The sequence below is a fragment of the Vombatus ursinus genome, unplaced genomic scaffold (assembly GCF_900497805.2).
Source record: "Vombatus ursinus unplaced genomic scaffold, bare-nosed wombat genome assembly UNPS02000749.1, whole genome shotgun sequence".
Lineage (NCBI taxonomy): Eukaryota > Metazoa > Chordata > Mammalia > Diprotodontia > Vombatidae > Vombatus > Vombatus ursinus.
This window is the reverse complement of record NW_020940527.1, coordinates 27862582-27888451: the sequence shown is the minus strand read 5'-3', so window position 1 is coordinate 27888451 and position 25870 is coordinate 27862582. Positions and strand designations below refer to the sequence as shown.

Below are 25870 nucleotides of genomic sequence, written 5' to 3'. Positions count from 1 at the left end.
TTTTCTAATTTCCCCTTATGCATTCATTCCCCAAAACTTAATGACTAAATTATAGAAAGAATATTATGCTTCTATTTTTAAAGGAAAACAGTACAAGGATAGCTGAGGGGGAAAAAAAGGGAAGGACTCAGGGCAAAGCCAAGAAAGGGTGAGGGCTTGGACATGTCAGTGGTACAGGCAACATCCACAGGAATATACTTCTTCTACCAATGCAGATCAGCATCTCCTCTGGTACCTATTGTCTGAAGCGAGTTATATACAGCACTGAGAGGTTAAGTGACTAGCCCAGCATCACACAGTCAATATGTATTACAGGTAGGACTTTTCTGAGGCCAGCCCTCTATCCACCATGCCCTGCTGGCGTAAACCAAGAAAGGCAAACCAAGATCAAAACTATGAAGCTGGAAACAGTAAGATGGCATTAAGGAGAAATGTGGAGTTGGCTGAAAAGCCACAGGCTAAATGAAGAGTGAACTGAAAAGGCCAGGCCCGCTAACATCCCTATTTCTCTAGAAACAATGTGGAAAAACCAACTTACCTGCTCAGGCATCAAAGTGGCCAAAGTCCTTCCTCCAGATCGAGCCATCTCCCCCTGCTGTTCAACGGTAGGGCCTGCAAACAAATTAGAAAGACATGGTCATCTTGGATTAGCACTCTTTCCAATGGTCTTGATACTCGGAGAGTGAAGGGCAACTTCTTTTCATTTGGCATCCCAGGATTGATATAATCTACTTTCTGGGAAGAGGGAATAATAGATGAACTTAACGATTAAAATAAACTCTGCTATAAACTCCCAGGAGCTAATTGGATTTGATGTACAATTTGTGCCTCTCCTTTATATCCTACTTCGACTTAATTTCCCACATAATATGTATTTATCTAGGAACTCATTTTCTGAAATTGGGAGCTTTATTCTTCTCAGAGTTACCTGGGGAGAACAGGAAGTACTGCTGAGCAGAGCAGAGCAGAAGGAGCCATGCACTACTGACATGCAGTGAGCTGGAAAAAAAGTGTGCAGACTGAAAATTTACTAAGGCATCTAACTCTGCCAGCAGTTTTCAGAAACTGATCATAAATTGCTTAATATTTTTAAAAATCAAGTAAATTCATCAAATTCCTCTTTTCTGGGCTCTTGGTCTATTCAGGTGGACGTCAGCTATTTACTCACAAGCGAGGGATCTCACAAATTTCCACTTACCTGCAGGTTTCACCTCTGAAAAGAAAGTGCCAACTTTTTTCCCTTCAACAATGTCTGTAATGACGTGGCCTGAGACCTTCGGATGAGTTCCATTAGCAATCACAACAGAAGTTCCACCCTGGAGAGCCCAGAGGGCAGCCTTCACCTAATAGAAGAAATATCCAGATAACAGATCCAGAACTTGTCAGTCAACCAACCTGCAATCCTTGGCACTAACTAGATGCCGTGGAGACACCAAACAAATCTTTATTTAAAGAATTCACAACCTGGGAGTCAGACATACACTCCTGGAAATACATACACAATGCTGCAAAAAATAAAAGATTTAACAACACTCACAAAGAAATACATAAGCAAGTTAAAATTAATATGATACAAATCATATAATGGACTATGAAATGAGCTAAGGGAAAATTCTCCCAGGCAAGATTTGAAGGTAGGTTCATGATTCACAATTTTATGAATAAGTGACTTTATTACCCCAGGAAGGGGTCTTCTTGAGAAGAATTTTAAGTGACAAACAGGGAAGTTTCTATTGGATCATAAAGGTTAAGCGAGAGCCACTGGGATTTACCGAGCAGGGCAGAGGAGGGGGTGTGTGTGTGTGTGTGTGTGTGTGTGTGTGTGTGAGAGACTGTATGTTACATGTCTGGATTCTGACTTTAGGAAAGAACCACTTTAGTGGCTGCATGGAGGACGAACTGGAGTGAGGACAGTCCTGAGACAGGGAGTGTGAGTAGACAACTATTGCAATAGTTCAGGTGACAAGCGATGAGGGCTAGAAGTAAGGGAGCCGCCGTATGAGTAGATAAAGTGTGATGGATCTGGCCAACGACTGGCTATGCAGGGTGAGCATAAAGTGTGCATGAAGACACTGAGTGTTAGTGTGAGCATCTGGAAGGATGGTTGTGCCCTGAACAGTTATAGGAAAATTCAGAAGAGGCGTGAGTTAAAGGGGAAAGAGAATGAGTGTTATTATGGACAAGCTGAGTCTGAGATGTCTATCATGGGGCAGAGTCTTTAATGTCCAAAAGGCAGTTGGTGACGTAGGACTTGGGAGAGAAACCAGGGCTGCGTGTACAGATTTGGGGATTGTGTGCCCAGAGATAACCACTGAATCCAAGGAAGATAATGAGGTCGAGTGAGAGTATACAAAGAAAAGAGACAGCCTTAAGGTAGTCCATGCTAGTGCATGACATGAATTATTATCTAGCAAAGGAGGATGAGAAGGAGCAATCAGGGTAAGAGGCAGAATCCCCAAAGGCCAGCTCTAGAGCAGAGAGTGTCCAGGAGAAGGTGGTCAATGGCATCAAGTGCGGCAGAAAGATCAAGAAGTATAAGGACTGAAAAGATGTCAGTAGATTTGACAATTAAAAGATCACTGGTAATTTGGGAAGAAGTAGTTTCAGTCGACTCATGAGGTCGGAACCAACACTGCAAAAGGTTTAGAAAGAAACAGGAAGCAGTAGTTAACAAGTATATTTTTGAATGCATCATTTACTTGACAGGATGATTTGATAATTTTTAGATCTCTATATGTAAAACGGACTACAGAGATAGCTTCTCTTTTCTGGATAAAATGTAGAAAACCTAAAATACCACAAATTGTGATGATCATCTCATTAACTTAACAAAGTAACCCATCTTGCTATGAAAAATGATACATGGTGAAAACTCAGGGAGTAGTCTGTCTTTAAGGTTCTTAAAAAGACAGCTGAAGGATCCTATATAAAACATTCATCAAAGTGAGTTAAGACATTAGACATTTTTAAAGTGATTTAAAACAATCTTATTTCATAATTTAACAAGAGCCAGTTCTCTTCCTACCTTGGCCTCCATACCACCTAGTCCTACTCTGGACTTGGTTCCAAATGTTACGGATTGCTGGTCTCCAGGGTAAAAAATATCAATGAGTTTGGAATCATCTGATCCTGGAGGACGGTCAAAAAGACCTGAAATGAATGAAGGTTGTAAAGTTCATTATGCCATAGTCTTTAGAAGAGAGATAGGAAAACAGGACACAAACCAATGCACTCACACACACCCAACAAGACTTCCCCATTGACCGCTTAACCAAGATTCAAAACAATTGCAGCAATGGTGGAAGAACAGGAAACTGGTTCTTTGAAATCTGCCCAATTCAAAAAAATAAAATCAATTTACTTGTTAGAATATTATCAGGGTAAATCTACAAAGTATGTTAGTTTAATAAACTTAGAGATTTCAAAATACACACATTTCAGCTTTCTAATCACAAGGTGAGTTGACTGCTATCACTACTTGCAAACCCCTGAACAGGCAACTAAGTTATCCTGAAGACCTGCATTATTTTTATGTAGCACCAAGCAGGGTAAAACACTAACACGCAATCATTAACTCACCCAAATCCTTACATTATCCCACCAAAACAGCCAACAGAATAATTTGCCCAACTTCATAAACAAAGCAAGATTTGTGTGTAAAAAAAAAAAAAGTACATCTAGTTAAAATTTAGTCATGACCAACACCAGAACTCGGGTCTCTTGACATGCAATTTCATGCTTATGTGTTGCAGTGATGCCATCTATACTCCTTTTTATGAAGCTGCAGTGTGGATAATTCTAAGCTGAGGATTATTGTGGTTGCATGAGTTGTTTCAATTGTGTCCGATTCTCTGCAACCCCATTTGGGGTTTTCCTGGCAAAGATACTGGAGTGGTTTGCCATTTCCTTCTCCGGCTCATTTTACAGATGAGGAACTGAGCCAAACAGGGTTAGTGACTTGCCCAGGGTCACACGGCTAGGAAGTGTCTGAGGCTGGATTTGAACTCAGGTCCTCCTGACCCTAGGGCCCAGCTCTCTAGGTGTCTATTATTACAATGTTCTCTGCCGGCCCCCTTTCCTTTTGCCAGTGCTCCAATCCACTTACATGAAATGCATGTGCTAAACTTTGGGATGCCCCACAAGGCAGCCAGGTGACATAATAGCTAGCCAGGAATACCCGAATTCAAATGCGATCTCTGACACTATTTGTGTGATCTTGGGCAAGTCATTTACCTGTTTGCCTCAGTTTCCTTGTCTGTCTGTAAAAGTGAGGATGATAATAGTACCTACTTCCAAAGGTTGTTGTGAGGATCAGAAGAGAGATAATTTTAATGGATCAAGATTTGACCTCAATAGCTACAGAAAGCACTTACAGGTTTTAAAAATCTAGACACCAATCTGGACTACCAATGGTTGGACAAATTTGTTTCCTAGAATCATTTGCCATTCGTCCCCTTTTCCTCACATATTTTATCAACTAACTTAATCATCAAGCAATAATCTCAGCTTATTCTTTAGTCCTTATCAAATGCAGTGTCTAACACAGTGCCTTCCAGAACTAGTGCTCAATAAATATTTGTTGACTATATAACTGAAATTCTTCTTCTCTGGGCTAGCTCAAACTCATAGAGTTGAGAAATCTTTATGTTTTGCACATGCTCTAATTTATCAAACCACAGTGAGAGGGGATTATAGGGATTATCTCTGATCATCACCAGGAGAACAGGTGGTAATCAACTGGGCTCTTCCTCTCTCTTCTGATTAGTTGGCTTATAAATAATATAATAATAATAAGTATTTTCTTTATTATATGTATATTATAATTATATATCTATCAGAAGCAGCAGGAAACACCAGTTAAAACATTTATTTTTGAATGCATCATTTACTTGATAGGATTATTTGATAATTTTTAGATCTCTATATGCAAAATGGACTAGAGAGATAGCTTCTCTTTTCTGGATAAAATGTAGAAAACATCAAATATTTTGCATATATATATGAATACACACATATATATATGTATACATATATATGTGTGTATATATACATATATGTATATATAAAATAAACTAATATAATAACCCCTCTCTCCTCTCCCTTAGCTCTGGGTCATGGATCCAGGGAGAGAGGAATAGTCAGGAGTGAGCTCAGGGTCTAGCCGAGTACCAAGCACAGAATGTGGCTCTGAGTCCAGGGGAAGATGGGAGATTCAGTTCTGGCATAAGAACATGCAGTGGGATAACCAGGTCAGGAAACCAAGACTGAAGGACAGCCAGCAATTCAGTGGCTCTATACCTAGAGAACTTCTCAGCAAGCTAACAGCGACTGAGTCCAGCAGCAAGCTACTGAAATCCGATCATACACAAACCAGCAGATCCAAACCTGGGTGATGAATTTGCAGAGCTCAGACCAGGACAGTGGCGAACAGTCCAACGTGCAGGCTCTCCAGACTGAGCTCTGAAAGCAGAAGGATCTGAGACGACAGAGGTTTGGGCCAAAGATCAGCCCGCTCCCCTTGCAGAAGCACACAGAACCTGGCACTAACATAAAGTTCAAAGTCAAAAGTCAGGCTGGAAGAATGAGCAAATGACAAAGAACCTGCCCGCAAAGTGCTACAGGGGTGACAGGGAAGCTCAAGACAAGCTCAAAAGATGAAAATGACTTGAAAACATTTATAAATATTTTTATAAATGTACAATTTTATAAATATGTATTTATGTGTGTATATACGTATATACATATATATGTATGTGTGTGTATATGTGTGTGTGTGTGTGTGTGTGTGTATATAAAGTGATAAATAAATGCAGAATTCCTACAAGTTAAAGGAAGAAAGGAATGAAAAAGGAATCAACAACTTGGTAAAAGAAGTACAAAAATCTCACTGAAAAAAACAAGTCCTTAAGAATTAGAATTGGCCAAATGGAAGCTACTGACTGCATAAGAAATCAAAAAACAATCAAAGTCAAAAAGCTGGAAAAAAAATAGAAATAGGAAGTATCTCCTAGGAAAAGCAAATGACCTGCAAAACCAATCAAGGAGAGACACCTGAAAACCATGAACCAAAAAAAGAGGAGCCTAAACATAATATTTCAAGAAAAAAATTTTTAAAACTTCCCAGTTATCTTAGAACCAGAAGGAAAAGAAGAAAAGTGACACTTCACCAGTCACATCTTGAAAGAAACCCCAAAATGAAAACTCCCAGGAATGTTACAGCCAAAATCCAGAACTCCCAAGTCAATGAAAAAATACTGCAAGGAACTATAGTTAGTATAACACGTGATTCAGCAGCCACCACCATAATGTAAAGGAACAGAGAGCTCAAAATAGGATATTCAGAAAGCAGAATAACCTACCCATCAAAACTGACTATAATCTTAACAGGTGAAAAAAATGGATTTAAATAAAATTGAGGATTTTCAACTCCTGATGAAAAGACCAGAGCTGAGTAGAAAAACTGACACACAAATGCAGGGCTTAAGAGAAGCACATAACAAGGTAATAACGATAAGTGAGAAATCACAAAAGATTACAAGGTAGGGAAAAAGAATGCACTGGCAGAGGGGGGAAGGAAGAAGACAAATATGGGAAAATTAATAAACGGAGTATACAAGAGAGGTGACTTTGACCCATACCTAACATGGGGGGAGCAGCAACATTTGAACCTCACCCTCATCTGAACTGGTTCAAGGAGGGAATAATACACATAAACACAGTTAGATACAGAAATTCATCTTAGTCAACAGGAAAAAGAGTTAAGGGATAAGAGAGGAAGAGTAGATTAAATGAGGCAGTAGTCAGAAGCAAAACTTACACTCTTAAGGAGGGGACAGGGGAAAAAAGAGAAGGAAAAAATATAAGAAAATTGGATGGAGGGAAATACACAGTTGGGAATAATAACTGTGAATATACATAGGATGAACTCACCCATAAAATGAAAGAGGACAGTAGGATGAATTAGAAACCAGAATCCAACAAATATGTTGTTTACAAGAAACACATTTGAAACAGAAAAGTACTCATAAACTTAAAATAAGCAGAATCTATTATGAGTTAGTTGAAATAAAGACAAGGGTGACAAATATCTCAGACAAAGTAAAATCAAAAATAGACCTAATTAAAAGATATAAACAGGGAAACTACCCTTTACTAAAAGATACAATAATAATAATATAAATAATAATAATACAATGAATAAACATCAATACTGACTATATATGCACTGAATGGCATAGTATATAAATTCTTAAAATTAAAATTAAATAAGTTACAAGAGGAAATAGTAAAACTATAATAATGGGGGATCTCCATTTACCTCTTTCAGACCTAGATAAATCTAACCATAAAATAACCAAGAAAGAAGTTAAACATGAATGGAACTTTAGAAAAGTCAGATATGATAGACTTCTGGGGACTATTAATGGGAATAGAAAAGAACACACCTATTTCTCAATTGTGCATGGCACCTTCACAAAAACCAACAATGTAACAGGACATAAAAAACCTCACAATAAATGTAGAAAAGCAGCGTTAAATTTTAAATTAAAAATTAAATTTTCCTAATCACAATGTAATGAAAGTTATATTCCATAAAGGGTCTTTAAAATATAGATAAAAAATTAATTGGAAACTAACAATACTAAAGAATGGCCGAATCAAACAAATCAAACAAAACATACAATAATTTCATTAAAGATAAAGACATCAAAGAAAACATACCAAAATTTGCAACGCCAAAGCAGTACTTAGCAGAAAATGTAGATCTGTAAGCATTTTCATCAATGAAAGAGAGAAAAGCAGCACAATGAATTGGGCATGAAATTAAAAAAAACTAGAAAAACAATAAATTTAAAACTTCTAATTAAACACCAAAATAGAAATTTTGAAAATCAAAGGAGATTAATAAAACTGAACATAAAAAATATTATTAAATTAATAAACAAAACCAGGAGCTGGGATCTTTTTGGATAAAATTAACAAAATAGATAAGACATTAGCTAATTCGATTAAAAAAAGAAGAAAACTAAATGACTAGTATTAAAAAGAGAAAAAGGCAAATTCAAAACTAATGAAGAAAAAATAAAAGCAATTATTGGTTTATTTCATCTAACTATATGCCAATAAAACTGACAATTTAAATGATATAAATGAATATTTACAAAAACAATTTATCTAGAATAACTGAACAAGAAACAGAATATTTAATACAGTTAAGAAGGGATCCTACCAAATTCCTTCTATGACACAAATATGGTCTTGACACCTAAACCAGGGAAAGCAAAAACAGAAAAAGAAAACTAAAAGCCAATTTCTCTACTTAATATTGGTGTAAAATATTTAGATGAAATATTAACAATGCAACTATGGCAATATATCACAAAGATTATATACTACGATCAGGCTGGATCTATACCAGGAATGTCAAGGCTGGTTCAATAATAGGAAAATTACAAATACAACTAACTATGTTAATAATAAAATTGACCAGAAACATATAGTTATTTTAATAGTTGCAGAAAATGCTTTTTGACAAAACACAACACCTATTCATATTTAAAGCATTAGAAAGCATTAATGGAGCCTTCCTTAAAATAAGTAGTATATCTAAAACCTAGATCAAGTATTATATGTAATGGGGTTAAGCTATAAGCTTTGCCAACAAGATCAAAGGTGAAGCAAAAATGTCCATTATCACCATTTTTTTATTCTGTTCTATTCTATTCTAATACTATTCAGTATTTTACAAGAAATGCTAGCTGCAGCAAATAAGACAAGAAAAAGAAACTGAAGGAATAAGATAGGGAAAGAGGAAACAAAACTAAGACTTTTTCCAGACCACATTCCCACAACCCTCTAGAGCAGACCTGCACAACTTGTAAACTTCTTTGGGCCACAGACAGACTAGAGACAGACTGACCATAATTGGTTGCTGTGGGTCAAGTGACAGCCACCCAAAATCCTTTGAAGTGGCCCACAGGCCACAGATTGTGCAGGCCTGCTCTAGAGTGCACTGCAACAAAATTAAACATAACTGTAAAGCATTTCACAAAATAAATAAAAATACAATACAACATAGATAATGTTAATTTGTGGCTTTCTAAGTCCATATGTGTCCTCAGGGATATGTTACTATTTGAATTTGAAACCACTAACCTAGAAAACCCTAAAGAGTCAACTGAAAAACTAAATGAAACAATTAACAACTCAGCAACATTACAGGATATAAAATAAACCCACACAAATCATCCACATTTCTGTATATTACCAACCAAATCCAGCAGGAAGAGATAGAAAGAGAAAGCCCATTAAAAATAACTAGACAGTATAAAATACTTGGGAGTCTACCTGCCAAGACACACAGAGAAACTATATGAACACAATTACAAAACACTCTTCATAAAAAGACGGATCTCAATAATGGAGAAATGTTAATTGTTCATAGGTAAGCTGAGCCAATATAATAAAAATGACAACACTATCCCAAATTCATTTATTTGGTGGGATGCTTGTACTGGAACCCCAATTCCATGACCATGTTTCTCCCTAGCCGCAGAAACACTATCCCTGACAGTTTTTCCACAGCCCAAGGACACCATGCCTAGCAATTACTCATAAGTGGGCCCCAGCAATATCCTTATCTCTCTCACACCTGAGAGAGCACCTGAAGGAATTATTAGTTTGAACTGGCTTTGCACTGGGTCATAAAGATATTCTTACCCACCGGACTATCTATAGTACCGCCCTACCTCATTATTTACATCCTGGACTCCTCATTATCTGTATTCTAGACCTAAGACATATGGATACTCCCTACATCTATCTTGTCAAACAGGACAGTGACTGGTGGCAGACCAGACAATTCTCAGTTACCCCTAAACTCTAGTTAACTTAGTGATACAGCAGGCCTAAAATCACACCTCCATGTGGCTCCCCTTGTGGGCTTTTCCTAGCGAACTCTGGGTAAAACACCTGCACAGTAGGTACAAGAAGTGCATGTTCCTTTAAGAACTGACCACTCTTTAATAACCATTCCCTAAATCTACCCTGAATCACCTAGTTAGCATATTTGGCACATGTTTTATTGTATTTTATCCCATATAAACTTTAACTATACCCCTTTAAGGTTGCAGGTTTCTTAAGAGTCCTTACCCGCTGAAAAGCGTTAACAATAAACTTTTTGCCAACTTGACTTAAAGAATGATTGAGCCTATGAATTCATTCCAGACGACCCCGTCCTATACTCCAGTCTTTGAGGGGTGCGGGTCTCAACCTCTCAGACCGCAACAAAACTACCAAAGAACCTCTTCACTAGAAAAAATACTAACAAAAGGTCAAGATTATCAAGGGAATTAATGAAAATAAAAATGTGAAGGAAGGGGGCCTATCAATACCAGATCTCAAACTATACTACAAAGCTATAATCATCACAATAATTTGATACCGTGTAAGAAATAGCTGTCAAGGAAGCATCACCCAGGTTCAGCACATCCTGCTCAAGGTAAAGAAGCTGGCCTCTGGGCTTGGACTACAGGCCATTCACCTACAGTTGACAGCAAACATCAGGTACCAGCCAATGTCTCCCCATTGTTCTGTGGATGCAGCATGTGCTCGGTTCCAGTCAACTTCCCCTTTGGGACCCCCTCAAGGCAGGCACAGCTCTATGCCCTGTGCCAGCAGGAAGCAGTTTTAGAAGCCAAGACCTTTGCCCCTTAACCCAAAAGAATTTGAATCCCATTTGTTTGAGGGGGGAATGATGAGGTTGGGATCTAGACCCCAAAAAGGAAAAACCCTGGACTTCCACAAGGTCAAATCTCTGGCTTTGGCCTGAGGTTACAATCCCATCAACTGCCTTTCATTATGGCTACACCCAATCTCCCAATTCTGTTACCTTTAACCTAGCCTAGCCCTCCATTGTCTTACCTCCCTAAAGCCCCAGGCCACTTCCCACCCTTAATCCTATCTAGGCTCCATGGTCCCTCAGCCACCTGGTACAGGTCCCTGGCTGTCTATTCCTTCACAGTCATCTCCCCTCCCCCCCACCTCTTGGCCACTCCTAGATCCCTCCCACAGTCTTTCTGTAAATAATTATGGTCCATCTTGTCTCCATTAAGATGCTGTGATTCTCATAATCTAGCCACTGCTCAAATTTTTACAATCTAGCCAATACCTCACAGATGCTCAGATTCCTTAAGATCTGGCTAATATGGCAGATCTTTAATAAACCTTGTCTTTGGCTGAAAAAAAAAAAAAAGAAATAGCTGTCAATTAGTGGCATAGATCAGGTACACAATATTCAGAAGCAAGTGAGCACAATATAGCTAGTGTCTGATAAACCCAAAGATCTCAGCCATTGGGTAAAAACTAACTAGTCAACAAAAACTGCTGGGATAACTGAAAAGTAGCCTGGCAGAAACTAGGTATAGACTAACATCTCACATTGTAAGCCAAGAAGACCTCGAAATGGAAACATGATATAGATATAAAAAATGGCATTAGCAAATTAGTGGAACATAGGAGAAAGTACTTGTCAGGTCTACAGCTAAGGGAAGAGTTCATGACCAAACGAGATAGAGTCATAGGATGCAAAATGGATGATTTTAATCACATAAAAGTAAAAAGGCTTTACACAAACAAAACCAAGGCAGCTAAGTTCAGAAGAAAAGCAGGAAACTTGGAAGAATCTTTGCAACAAGTTTCTCTGACAAAGGTCTCATTGCTATATATAGGCCACTGAGTCAGATTTACTGAATCCAATTTTTCTGATTCAAGACAAAGAGCCATTTATTCCCCAAGCAATAAATGGACAAAGGATACGAATAGGCAGTTTTCAGAGGAAGAAATCCAAACTATCAATAGTCATGTGAAAAAAATGCTCTAAAACACTGATAATTAGAGAAATTCAAATTAAAACAACTCTGAGGTACCTCATACCCATCAGATTGTATAACATGACAGAAAAGGAAAATGACAAATGCTGGAAGGGCAGTGGGAAAACAAATACCCTAATGCATTGTTGGTAAAGCTGTGAACTGGTCCAACCATTCTGGAAAGCAATTTGGAAATATGCCCAAAAAACTATTAAACTATGCATACCCCTTGACCCAGTGATACTATTAGGTGTCTACCCCAGAGATGAAAGAAAGAGGAAAATATTTATAGTAGATCTTTTGGTAGTGGCAAAGAATTAGAAACTGAGGGGTATTTCTCCACTGGGGAATGGCTAAACAAGTTATGGTATATGAATGTGATAGAATACTATTTTCTTGTAAGAAATGATGAAGGGGATGATTTCAGAAAAAACTTGAGAGGATTAGTACGAATCGAAGCAAAGTGAAGTGAGCAGAACCAAGAGAATAATTTGTACAGTAACAACAACTATTATAAAGATAACGAACCTTCAAAGCCTTAGTAACTCTGATCAATTTAACGATTAACCAAATCCCACAGGACACACAAAGAAACATGCTATCCACCTCCAGATAGAGAGCTGATGCCCTCAGAGTACAGATCATTTTCCTTTGTTCTTTTTTTGGACATGGCTAACACACAAATTTCTTTTGCTTAACTATACATATTTGTAATGGGTTTTGTTTTTCTTGCCTTCTCAATGGTTAGGGGAGGGAGTTAATTCAGAACTGAAAATAAAACGAAACTGAACTCTTTAAAAAAGTGAGGACAGAGCTAGAGTCATCCAGGAAGCAGGTATGCCCAACTCTAGGAAGAAGAAAATGGAGAAAGGCAGTGCAATGTTTACCAGGTTCCAAAACCATGAAGGGACCTTAGACAATACTCAGAAGATTTAGATGTGGTCACAGATGAAAGAAAAAAATATCACCACATACCTTCTACATCTGAAAGCACAATCAAGAGGTCAGTTTTCATTTCCACAGCCAGACGGGCAGCCAAACTGTCATTATCTTTAACACTAATGACCTGGAATTCAGGTAAAATGTCATGAATGAACCATCCTACCTAAGAAGGGACCTAGATAAGCACGAAGCCACGCTCAAATAGCAAACAAATAAAGCCAAAGTCCCTGCAATCTAAGCTACATAGACTTCTCTGCCCATTCTGCCGGAGAAAAATGTAGTGGAGAAGCAGACCTAGAGTGGGAGGGCCCGGCCTTTCAATCCTGCCTTCACCACTTGTCGCCTGGGTGTCTTTGGACAAGGTACTTCTGTTCTCTGGGCCTCAGTTTCCTCATCTGCAAAGTGAGAGGTCAAGCTACATGATTCCCAAGGCTCCTTCTCCCACCTCCCAGGCTCTGGTTCCGGACCCCTCTTGGAAGCATCATGCAGCCTCCCATTCACTGCACAATGTTCATAAGTTATATTCCCAAGAAGCTAGGCCATTTGATCCTACTGAAATTCCTCTTATTTCACTCAGTGTTCACGACCAAAATCTTTCATCTTCATGATCTCAGCCTCCTTGGTGAATTCTTTACCTCACTCTCATCAATACTTTCGGATCTTGGGGTGGTTAGTACATGCAGCACAGGCAGGCATTAGTAGCTCCAATGGGCTCCACCCATAGGAATACTTTACCCACATTTACCCCCTGCAAGTCACTATTGGGCTCAGCTGGGGGGACAACAGCATCATTTGTGTTGACAATTGGGACGATGTTCATGCGTAACAGCTCATGAAGTGTCCCGTTGAGGTTCCGGCGCTTCTGCTCATCATGAAAATCCAGGTTGGTCACTAAAATCTAAGAACAAATAAATAAAAAACGTCAGAGAGAAAGAATCAGAGAACCCTCAGGCTAAATACACGTGGAAAAGATGCTACGTCAAGCACCTGGCTATGTGGCCATATCAAAATGATAGCTATTGGGTGAATGGGGGCTTCTAGTATACCACACAGGATGAAGAGGCTATGAATTTAATGAGGGTTCCTAACCTATCTTGTATCACGGATCTCTGTGACAATCTGGTGAAGCCTGTGGACCCCTTCTCAGAATGTTATTAAATGTATAAAGGAAAATCCACAGGATTACAAAGAAACCACTTACACTGAAATATAGTTATCAAAACATCTTTAAAAACAATCTCACGGATCCCCAGTTAAGAGTTCCTGCTCTACCACATGCTGGAGGTTAGGATGCCATGCCATACTTTCAGAAGTCTGGTCAATCCTAAGGTCACCTTGGGAATCTAAGTATCTATGACCACTCACAAACAGATCCGAACTCCCTAAAACAACAACTGAATCCAACCTCCAGGTTTGCAAACTAAGTACAAGGTAGAGTAAAGAAATACCAGCACGTCGGCCAAGTCAACATCGGTTAAGCACATCCTTAACACTCTGACTCACGATGTGTCTCATTCTGCTGAAACCTGTCCTTGCCATCAGTGCCGAAACAAGAGCCAAGTGATCCCCCTGCTCCTATCTCTCCCCCTCTCTGACCCGTCTTCTATACACTTTGTAGTATTAACAATTGGGGACCCAGGAGAACCCTGGAGTCCTGGAGGACCCAGCTGCAAGACCTCCCTCTTATACATAGCGGTTGTGAGATCCTGAGCAAAGCCCCAGGGAACTCCTAAAACTGTAAGATTCCAGTAAATGCCCATTTGTACTGGTAGAGGAAGCCTCTGCCAGAGACATTCTCTATACCAATGAAATCAGAAGTCTAATCCCCAAAATGGTGATACTGCCTGTGCTATGTATCTCACAGGGGTTTTTCAGGAAGATCAAAGGAGATATTTATGTATAGTTCTTTCAAAATTTACCAAATGCTATATTAATATCAGCTCTTCCTTTTTTCCCGATATCCCAGGAAAATGCTTCTTGCCATTGTGTGTAACATTTAAGAATGGGAAAATGTCCAGGTAGGGTAGAGGGGTCGTGGAAAACGCAACATCTACTGGGGTCCATGCCATGGATGTTTTTCCCCATTTTATGGGGACAAAGTTGTCCCTGAGGCTTGACTAATTCAGGGGGCAAAGGCTCTAGAATTGAAAGGATAAAAGTGCTGGTGATAATGGAGAGTATATCAATAAAAGAATCAATTTAAAAAAAACCTTTAACAGGAAGGACAAAGAAGAGTTTGAAAAAAGCCCAAAAAAGTTCTCTGAGAAAAAGATTCTATAAGTCCCAGAGCCATGATCCCAACCACAGAGATAGGAAACCGACCTCCATGAGCTTGGAGAAGTAAATCAGATACCAGACAGCCTAGATTCCACAATGGAAAAAATGAAACTTGGCAAACCTGTTTAGATCTTTGACATGGTCACACAATTTACTTAAGATTCTCAGAAAGGTACTGACAAAGGCCTTTTGTAAAGGATGATTAGAGAAGATAAGGGGCCGCAGGACAAAAGTTAAAGTCCATTTGGAGATAAAAACTTGGGCAAGTAGCAGGAGCAAGAGGCCTGGGAATTGCTATCTACAGAGAGATTAGTGAACAGAAACAACACTTAAAGAGCTTATGTTCTGACAGTTTTAAATGAGAAAGGGAGAGACAAAGAGAGACAGACACAGGCAGAAGCAAAAAAAGATAGAAACACAGAAAAATCAGAAATACAAAGACAGAAGGGGAAAATGACCCCCCCCCCACAAAATTAGGAGAGACATAAGATTACAGACACAAAAAGGCAACAGAAAGGAAGATGGGCAGCCTGATAAATTTTGTGGCAAATGAGTCCATGTTGTTCACTGGAGCAGTAGGTGTCAAAAGAGAGTTGTCATTGTCCCCTGAAATACTAATGGGCTTTCCAGCAACTTAAAACACCTTCAGCGGCTCCCCACTGCCTAAAAGATTAACTCCTTAAACTCTCATATGAGAAACTCCAGCATCTGGACCCAGGCCATATTTCTAGTTTTAGTTTATGCACACTCTCCTGAACACCGCTCCAACGGGACAGCAGTCCTGTCCTGATCTTCTCTGGCCCTCTCTCCTAGGCACGTGTTCCTATGCGCCATCTGACAACTCAGAAACAACCTTCGTCTACATCTTTACATGAAATCTTTCCCTTCCTTCAAGGTCTAGTGGTGGTGCCACCTTACCCAGAAGACCTTCACAATCCTCCTTTCCTTCTTTCATTGCTGCCTTTCTGTTTTGACTTCTTCGAGGCACTTCGGCGGGAAATCTATATTTGTGTTCACGCGTCATGACCTTGCTAAAATGTAAGCTCTCTGAGGGTAGGGAATGTAACCTTTTAAAATCTTTATAGCCTCATCACCTAGCATATGGAAGGCATTAAATGAATACTCAAGTGAATTTTTGAGTTCTGCAATAACAATCAACTTGTCTGTTTTTATTACCAAAGAATTTTTGAGCTGAAAGACACCTAGTCCACTCCACTTAAAAAGTAAAAGTAGAATCTTAAAAGTCTGGCACCTGTGTATAGGAATGACACCAGACACACAGTGAACAGGAAACATGTGAGACACCTGGTTTCAGTCCTGGCTCCTGCATGTGCTGGTGACCCTGGACAAGTCTATCCGGGCCTGTTGCGTCGTCTGTAATGCTGGACAGCTGGATGTGAGTTTAAGGGCCATGGTCACAAGAGGGGCCTGAACTGGAAGGCCCTGGCCTATAGAGAGGGGCTCTGGCCAAATATCAAGGAATCCCAGCGAGAGCACCAGAACTCTCAGGGTAATAATTACAACACACAAACACTCCCTATTCTGCTAAACACTTTATTAAATCAAAACTAATTAGAGAGTCTGCACGAGAGATCCTGTTACCAAGAGAGGCAGAAGCACAGAGGTAAATAAAGCAGACCGCCCCTGGTCTGAGGCAGCACACAGGGTGTGGCACAGGGCACAGAACGCAGGGCCTAACATCAGGGAGACTGAGGTTCAAATCTGACTTCCCACTTCCTAGCGGGGTGACCCTCGCCAAGTCACCTAACCTCTGCCTGCCTCCTGCCTCGACTGTAAAATGGGGATACTACCTCCCAGGGCTGTTGTGAGGATCCGATGAGATACTGTTTGAAAAGTGCTTAGCACAGTGCCCGGCACACAGCAGGTGTCTTCCCCCTCCCTCTCCCTTGTTCCTTAAGCTGCTGAATCCACAGAAAAGCTGAAGATGAACTTCTAGGCTTGTTCTGTCACCGTGTGACAAGCTCTCACCTGAGCAGCGCAGATGCTATACTGAGTAAACATCGCCTCGTACAGGGCCATCAGCCCGCTCTGTCCAGCGGCCGCACAGGCTCGTGCCTCCAGGACAGGAATCGCCTGCAACAGATGCACAAGACAACGTGCGGTTAGGAAGGACAGGGGAAAGTCTTGAAGCGTCCTCAGCGCTCATGGACCCACCATCTCATTGAGCTGATTCTGTCCTGAATGCAGGGCTTGCCGGACGCTCTGAGACAAGAGGATTTCATGCCGCAGTCGCTGCTTCCCAAAGGCTACAGCCCCACTGGTGACCAGTATCATCTCTCGGCCTTGATTCTGTAGCACCGACACCTGCCAGGAAGAGGAGATATAAGCCCAAGAATCCTCTCCACTGTCACAAAGGGGTTGGAGTAGACAATCTCTAAGGTTCCTTTCCAGCTCTGTGACTCAAGTACTCAGTCATTAGCTCTAAAATAGGGGCCAAAGGCAGGTACCCTCACGCACTGAGCAAAAGCTGGTCCCACTCCTCCTTTCATGTTCTAATCTTGATTTCAGGAGTGAAAGCACTGGTGAAAGCAGCCTGCCTGCCCCCAGAGTCTCCTTGAAGATGTAATTCCTGCACTAATCACATGAACCACTGAGGACCAGGTGCAGGGCTGTGGCTTCCTGCCGTAGCCTAGGTGCAGGAAATCCAGCCAGTGTGAGAAAGCCTAGACAACTCACCCCCATCAGACTATTTAGTGCTAGTATCTAACGTCTGATTGGCACCTGCATCATTTTACTGAGAAATACTCTGTGATGCTTAAGTATTATACCAGTCCTGATCTAGAGATTGGTTCTTGCCATTCCTACTGGATTTCCTATAAGGGAACCTGGTAGTCTGTCAAAAGGGTTTCCAGTCTCTTTTTCCAATTAATCCTACATAATTAGATTGCCAGATTCCTTATCTGAAACTGTTTTCATTATGTTACTTCCTTGCTCAAAAAACTTTCAGTATTTCTGTCCCACCTCCTTTAACTGACCTCCAAGACCCTCTATAAAAGGGTATGTAAACTTGTTTTTTAATATTCTGATAAATGAATTTCAACTTAATTCATTTCCTTTATAATATTATTACTCTTATTTTACACATTTAAGAAAACTTACTCTGAGACAGCATCTACAGATGCTAGCAGACTGCCAAAGGCATCTAGATACAGGGAAGAGCATGTGCAAAACCATGGTGGTGAGAACATAAAGGGCAGGGCAAAGAGCAGTCCAGCTGGATAAGGACACAGGATCCCTGAAGAAAAGTAGTATAAGATGATACCTGATTGTGGAGGGCATGGAATATCAAAAAGAGAAGCCTGACGGTTCCTCAGTTCAAACTGTACTCTGTGTACATCAAAACCTTGGTAGTCATGAAAACTCCTTGAGGGAAAATGTGCCACTTTCCAATCTCTGTGTGGCCAGCGCCTAAGACTCAGCCCAGCAACACACTCAAAGATCTTAATGTCAGTGAAGTGGAAACTACTGAAGAGCTCTGAGAAGTTACCTTGACCAGATCAATGCATAAAGATAATGTCTAGTAGCACAAAAATGCTTTGGAGGTAGGAAGACCTATTAACAATCTACTGCAATTTTTATGCAAAGATAGAGGTTATCATAAAACAAAACAGACAATGTTTAACACATAAATGTAGACTCCTTCCCTGGCTTTTGCCCCACTGGAACCAAAAGCTTAGATTAAGACTTATCTCAAGAAAGGATACATGATCTCCTAGTAAAGAAACATGGTATATCTGAAACACGATGGACACCCCATACCTGATGGCACTGCTTGAAGTAGGAAGAAAAAATAATTACATGGCTAGAAAGTCTCAAAGGTAACATTCTTGGAATTGTACAGAGTCTGAAAACTGAAAAACCTGAAGTCACATGACAAGGATGCCTGCAGAGATGAGAAAGATGATTTGACGACGGTGAGACACCACACCAAATATGTGTCAAGTTCATCCAGTCTACCAAAGATAACATTAATAGTCTCTCATTATTCTAGCTGTATTGATTTTGTTGATACAGACTCTATTAAGTTTTATGTAAGCGTTTCCTCTTTCTAGCAGTTGATGACAGTTTGTTATCTTTGGTTTGTATTCAACACAGTGCGGTATGCCCACAGTTATCAAGGGTGCACTATGTCCCTGTACACATGGTTCAGCCTAACTGCATCCCTTTTCTCCTCACTTTACTGCCCCTCGCTCTGTCAATCTGGTTTACTGACTGCTCAGCTTACAAACTCCGGAGGCCTTTCTCCTTATCTCTGACTAGTAGGTAGACTGGTGAGGTTATGTACCATACATGTACCGTGGGTGAATTCAGATGCATTTTGAGACTCTCTCCACAAAAGAGAATTGTAGGAAGCTCTCCAGAAATGAAGATGAGAAGACCAGGGACAGCAGAAGGTCCAGGGAGGGAGGGACAGACTGAGATAAAGTAAGATCAAGGGACCAGAAGTCATACTGACAACAAAGGACAAGTTTAATGCCAGCAAGGAAGCTGGGAAATGTGAAAGGACAGAAGACTGGGGTCAGGGAGAGGAATTTTAAGATTCAGGAACTCGAAGGTGGCAGTTTCATGAGATGGTGAGGATGCAGGTGAAGTGGAAATGAGGTACTGCATCAACAGCAAGTGGACTAACAATTATTTTGTGAAAAAGAAAAGAAAAAAAGGACAGTCTTGTGTACCAGCTTCACCTTAGAGACTGTCCCGCCACACAAGAGCCTAATGAAAACAGCTTCTTGAAGACTTTTAGGTAAAATTAAGGCAGGTTCATATGTATTCTATCATCACATAAGTAAAAAACATCACCACCCAAATAAATACACCTTTTATTTACATCCAGTGCTTCTCTCTGAGGAATCAAAATAGGATGTGAATTGAGTGCGTAGAATGCCATCACTCCGACATCCATTTTGCCATTGGTGCCCTATGATGTCACTCACATCGACCCCCATTTTCTTCTTTTACCACTGTGGTCTACACTGATGAAGGAGCTGTCTAGATTTGCTCACTCAAATGTGAATTAGGAAGATTTTTTTTGAGCTGGTCTTTTTCATCTTAACATTGATAATCGGAGCATGGTCTTCAAGTCATCAAGGATACAAAATTTACAAGGTTTTGTGTGTGTGTGTTGGTAATCACCTGTTCAACGATAGAAGCCAGCCGCCCCAGTGCCAGGCCACATTCATCCCCTCGTGTCACCACAGCACTTCCAAGTTTCACCACAATCCTCTTGGCATGCTTTAGCTCACTCCGGTGGGCAAAAGGCTTGCCATGCGTACGCATGAGTGGCACCGTGATGAAGGGAATGTTGCTCCAAGAACGAGAAAAATTAAGTCTGAAGACCGGTCGTTGCATGAGACAATCTGGAGATCAGGGGAAAGTAATATCCTTAACAAACAAAAATCCCCAACAAAATACAAGCCAAATAAAACAGCCACCTCCTGCTGCTGAAAAATGATGGCTTGAACCCTACGATTCAATGTCACTATTCAAACAATTTGCTATTGTGGCTGACTGACATTACTGAGCTGCCACAATATGTTTTTAGCATTATTAATAAGCATGAGCTCAAGCTCGTGAGACCACAAATTCTAGACTATTACGAAAACATACAGCACATAGAACACAAAAGATTCACACAATTACACAGAGACAGTTCAGAACAGGGACCTTGGCATATTCATCTTTGTATCTTCCACATCTGCATGATATGTATTAAGTAATTATTTGCTGAATTAAGAAAACTGTCAGTCAGTTTCCTCCCTGTCATAATGATCACCCATGGATGCTTAATTCAGAGCTGAAACCATGAAAATTAGGGCATGGAAGGGGTTGGGTTGGGGGGTTCTGAAAGGAAAAGTGGCCTTGTTGGCCTTTGATCCTTTCCTTCACTTTTTAATGGATTGTCTCTGACTGCCATGCAACCAAATTGCTAATGTGAAATATTCTTAACACTCAGAAAACATTTTCTTTCAATGATCTGAATATAAGTCACTGGACAGCTAATGTTCCCAACCACTGAGACCACTCAGAAATAGAATCGGCTTTCACAGAGAGTCATGTGTTTCCTGACAGTGAAGTCTTCATTTGGATGTTGAATGCTACAGGTTGGACAACATGATCTGAAAATTCATAATTATATTAATATTATCTATATTGCTATTAACATTAAGAGATGTGGGTGAGATGCTATCAATTTTTTTTAAAACATCAAAAAGTTTTGTTTTATGTAAGGAATGCTAGAGAAATTACCATCTCTTCCACCTGCCTCTTTTTTTAAAATTTTTTTTTATTGTTTATTATTTGGGGATCCTGGGGTCTGTCCGTTCCCTATCAGCACATTAAGAAAGGAAGACTCTGGCCCTGAGGAGTTTATAAGTGGAACTATCAGGCCTTCGGCGGGGCCCAGACCTTGGTCCTCTTCCCCCATTTCCCCAGCCAGTTGTCTTGAAAATGGGGGGAGAGATGTGGCCACAGCAGCACAAATCACCTCTCCCTGTACGATGGGCCAAAGGATAGGTTGAGAGTAGGGAAAGGCCTATCTGAAGGTTTGCTGGAAAAGATGGGGTGTGGTGATGGCTTCAGAACTGGGGAAAACCACGGTTCTAGGTGAGTATAGCAAGAAGTCTCCAGCCAAGTGCCCCAGGGATCTGGCCTTGGGGCAGGCGGGGGCCCCAGCAGAGAAGCCTCGAGTGGGTTTCCAATAGCTTTTCAGTGGTCTGAAGGACCTTGGGTGGGACAGACCACCTGTCCCAGCTTATCAGCTCTGCTCCAGACCTTGGGAAAGTCTCTTACACGGGAAGCTTCAGTTTGCTCCTCTGAAAGTAGAAGGGTTTGGATAAACCATTATCAAGGTGTCCTCGGGCTCTGTGGATCCATGATGCCATCTGAGTCTAGTCCTGGACTTGTCCAGATGTCACACCAACCTAGGACCCTTCACAGAGCTGGGGGTGGGGGTGGTCGAGGAACTATTTGGGAAGTTCTGCCTCCGACCCCCAGAGACAGCCATGAAACCCAAAGGACAGGATGCTCCCAAGAGACTGCTGGCGGCCCAAGACCAGGAGTACCCCAAAAGGTCTCCAGGACCCCGTTATCTCTGCATTCAGAGAGCCCCTCTACCCATTAGACACTTGGCTGAGCCAACCTGCCCACAAGGGACCATGGGATCACTGGATCTCAGGAGTGGCCAGGGCAGGTGGTGACTCTATAATTTACAAGGAGGGGACAATTCTAGCCCCCTTCCCATGCCTCTCACTGTCATGGAGCTATGCCTCTAAAGATGTTTTTGGTTTTTTTTTAAATAGTCTTTCTTGACTCCTGACTAGCAAGTCAATGAGTAAGCTCATAAAACTTTAGAGGAGCATTCTTTTAAGGTCAGATTGATGCTTAAAGAATTAATAATCATTTATAATTTATTAAACAAAAAAGTAACAGAAAACAAAAAGCAAAAATTAAAAATTAACCAAAAGCTAAATCTTTTTAAAAGCATTTTTCACAAACTTAATAGATTATAATTAAATCTACTATCTAGATTTTTTTCCAGACAAAAAAATGGACTCTACAAATATTTATTGAGATTCTATGTACAAGACACTGTTAGGTGCAAGGTACGTGTATAAAGATAAAAAATTACTTAGTTAACAAGCATACATTCTATTAGGGAAGAAATGACATACAGACAGGTAAGTACGATGTAAGACAGTTATAATGGGACCAAGAAGAGTTTCAGACACAGAGCTCCAGGAAAATCTGAGGAGGAAAAGAACACTTTCAACTAGGGATGGAAGGAAGGGATCATCAGAGAAGGCTCGCTTAACAGAAGAAACGGTCCCTGAGCTGAGCCTTGAAGGAGGGAACTGTGACAGATCATGAGGAGGTAGCAGAGATGACAGCTGACACAATGCACAGAGACAGAAAATACCGTGTTGAGTTCAAGGAAATGCCAGCAATTAGTTTGAATGAAATGTAGAGTGCATGAATAAAAGTAATGGGAAATAAAGTCATGGCGGATAGACTTTGAATCTCAGGCTAAAGCATTTGAATTTTATCCTAAAACTAACAAGATTATCAGTGACTTTGAAAGATTATTTTGGCAGCTATGAAAAGGATAGACTGAAAAGGGTTGAGAATGGAAGAAAACAGGCCAATCAGAAGATTCTTACAATAGTTCAGGCAAGAGGTAATGAAGGCCTTGAACCAGAACGGTGGCAGCATGAATCAAAATAAGGGGGACAGGTTTAAGAGATGCTCCATGTAATTTCCAGGACTTAACAGTTAAGATATTAGCAGTAATGGAAGGTCAAAGACAACAAAGTTTTCAAGCTTATGTGACTGAATGAATAAGTGATCAAAAGAAATAGGGAAGTTGGAAGTTCAGTTATGGACATTTTGAATCTGAGGTGCCAGCAGGACATCCAAGTTAGATATGCCTAGCATTTAATTGGAGATATAAGACTGGAACTTAGGGAAAAGATTAGGGTCAGAAACATAGTTTTGGGGGGAATGGCTTAACAAGTTATGGCATATGATTGTGATGGAATACTACTATGCTATAACAAATGACAAGCAAGATGATTTCAGAAAAACCCAGGAAGACTTACACGAACTGATGCACAGTGAAGTGAGCAGAATCAAAAGAATGTTGTACACAGTAACAGCATATGAAGGTCAACTAAGAATGATTTAGTTACTGTGAGCAATATTGTGATCCAAGACAATTCCAAAGACCTTATAATGAAAAATGCTATCCAACTTCAAAGAAAGAACTGAAGGAGTCTGAATGCAGATCGAAGAATAGTTTCGTTTTGTTTTTTTTACTTTCTTTCTCTTGGGTTTTTTTTTTCTGGTCTGTGTTTTCTTTTGCAACACGGCCAATATGGAAATGTGTTTTGCATGAATCTAAATCAAATTGTTTGCCTTTCCAAAGAGAGGGAAGGGAAGGAAGGGAGGGAGAGAATTTAGAACTCAAAAGTTTTAAAAACACATGTTAAAAAATTATTTTACATGTAATTGTGAAAAAAAGTAAAATAAAAGACACAAAAATATATATAGTTTAGGGGAATCCTTTGCATGAGGCAATAATTAAACTTACTAGGAGTGGACGAGATCATTAGAGAGATTGCAGAGAAAGAAAAGGATCTAGAACAGAAGCTCTGGTAATATTCACACATAGAGGGACAGAAGGAAGATAATGAATCAATAAACTAGGCTCAAGGAGAAGTAAGGAAAGTAGGGAAACAAAAAAAAGCAGTATCACAGAAGCCAAGCCAGGAGAAAGCATCCAAGGAGTGGTCAACAGTGTTGATAATAATAAAAGGTCAAGAAGGATAAAGACTACAATAAAGGCCACTAGATTTAGCAATTAAGAGGTCACTGGTAAGAGTTGTTGCACTAGAGTGGTAGGATGCCAAATTATAAAGCTTTGTGGGAAGTGATGAGTATAAACTATTTTTTTTTAGGAATTTAGCAATGAAAGAGAGAAGATATATATTATATAGTATATATATATACATATATATACTATATACATATATATTATATATATATATATGAATATGATAGCTTGAGAAGCTGGTAGGGTCAAGGGAAGGCATGTTTTAAGGACAAGGATGAAGGAAAGTACAGATGATTAGCCTATTTGTCCATAAAGGGGGAACCAACAGATAGAGATTTTTTTTTTCATTTTATTTTATTTTTTTCAATTCAATAAACATTTATTAAGCACCTGCTGTCTATAAAGTACTATGTTAGCTGCTGAGGATACAAAGGCATTATTTTTTTTTTAACATGTGTTTTTAAAACTTTGGGTTCCAAATTTTCTCCCTTCCTCCCTCCCCACCCACCCTCATCGAAAAGGCGAGCTATAAATGTGCAGTTATGCAAAACACTTCCATAGTAGACATGCAGTGAAAAACTAACTCTATTTCCCTTAATCCTATCCCGCCCACCCATTTATTCTATTCTTTCTTTTGACCCTGTCCCTCCTCAGAAGTATTTGCTTCTGATTACCCCCTTTCCCAATAGGCCCTCCTCTCTATCACCCCCCTACTGTCTTGTCCCCTTCCCGTCCTATTTTCCTGTAGGGTAAGACAGATTTCCATACCCAATTGAGTGTGTATGTTATTCCCTCCTTAAGTCAAATCCTATGAGAATAAGATTCACTCATTCCCTCTCACCTTCTCCTGTTTCCCCTCTACTGTAAGAGCCTTTTCTTTTCTGGTTTTTTTGTGTGAGATAATTTACCCCGGTCTACCTTTCCCTTTCTCCTTCTCCTAGTATAATCCTTTCTCACCCCTTAATTTTATTCTCCAGATATGACCCTGTCATCTTCAACTCACCCTGTGCCCTCTATCTATTTAACTATCTGTCTATCTATCTATCCATCCATCTATATATATACATACATATAATTTTTTCCCTCCAACTACCCTAATACTGACAAAGGTCTCATGAGTTACAAATATCGTCTTTCCATGCAGGAATGTAAACAGTTCAACCTTAATAAGTCTTATGATTTCTCTTTCCTGTTTACCTCTTCAAGTTCCACTTGAGTCTTGTATCAGAAAGTCAAATTTTCTATTCAGCTCTAGTCTTTTCATCAAGAATGCTTGAAAGTCCTCTATTTCACTGAATGACCATTTTTTCCCCTGAAGAATTATACTCAGTTTTGCTCGGTAGGTGATTCTTGGTTGTAATCCTATCTCCTCTGCCCTCCAGAATATTATATTCCATGCCCTGCAGTCCCTTAATGTAGAAGCTGCTAAATC

General features: G+C 40.0%; 1 protein-coding gene across 6 annotated transcripts in view; it reads right to left on the bottom strand.

Moving 5' to 3' along the window:
• The window catches only part of ALDH18A1 (aldehyde dehydrogenase 18 family member A1), a 61244-nt gene that overhangs the window by 19093 nt on the left and 16281 nt on the right, over positions 1-25870 (bottom strand). For 4 of the 6 annotated variants that reach the window (XM_027860426.1, XM_027860441.1, XM_027860434.1 and 1 more), the window contains 8 exons: positions 20244-20467; positions 17265-17414; positions 17079-17183; positions 13552-13710; positions 12846-12936; positions 3026-3150; positions 1199-1343; positions 539-612 (listed from right to left, as the gene is read on the bottom strand). In XM_027860426.1, coding sequence (XP_027716227.1) covers positions 539-612; positions 1199-1343; positions 3026-3150; positions 12846-12936; positions 13552-13710; positions 17079-17183; positions 17265-17414; positions 20244-20467 — 1073 coding nt within the window. The remainder of the gene's footprint in view (positions 1-538; positions 613-1198; positions 1344-3025; positions 3151-12845; positions 12937-13551; positions 13711-17078; positions 17184-17264; positions 17415-20243; positions 20468-25870) is intronic. The other 2 variants (XM_027860448.1, XM_027860456.1) reach the window with 1 other exon arrangement.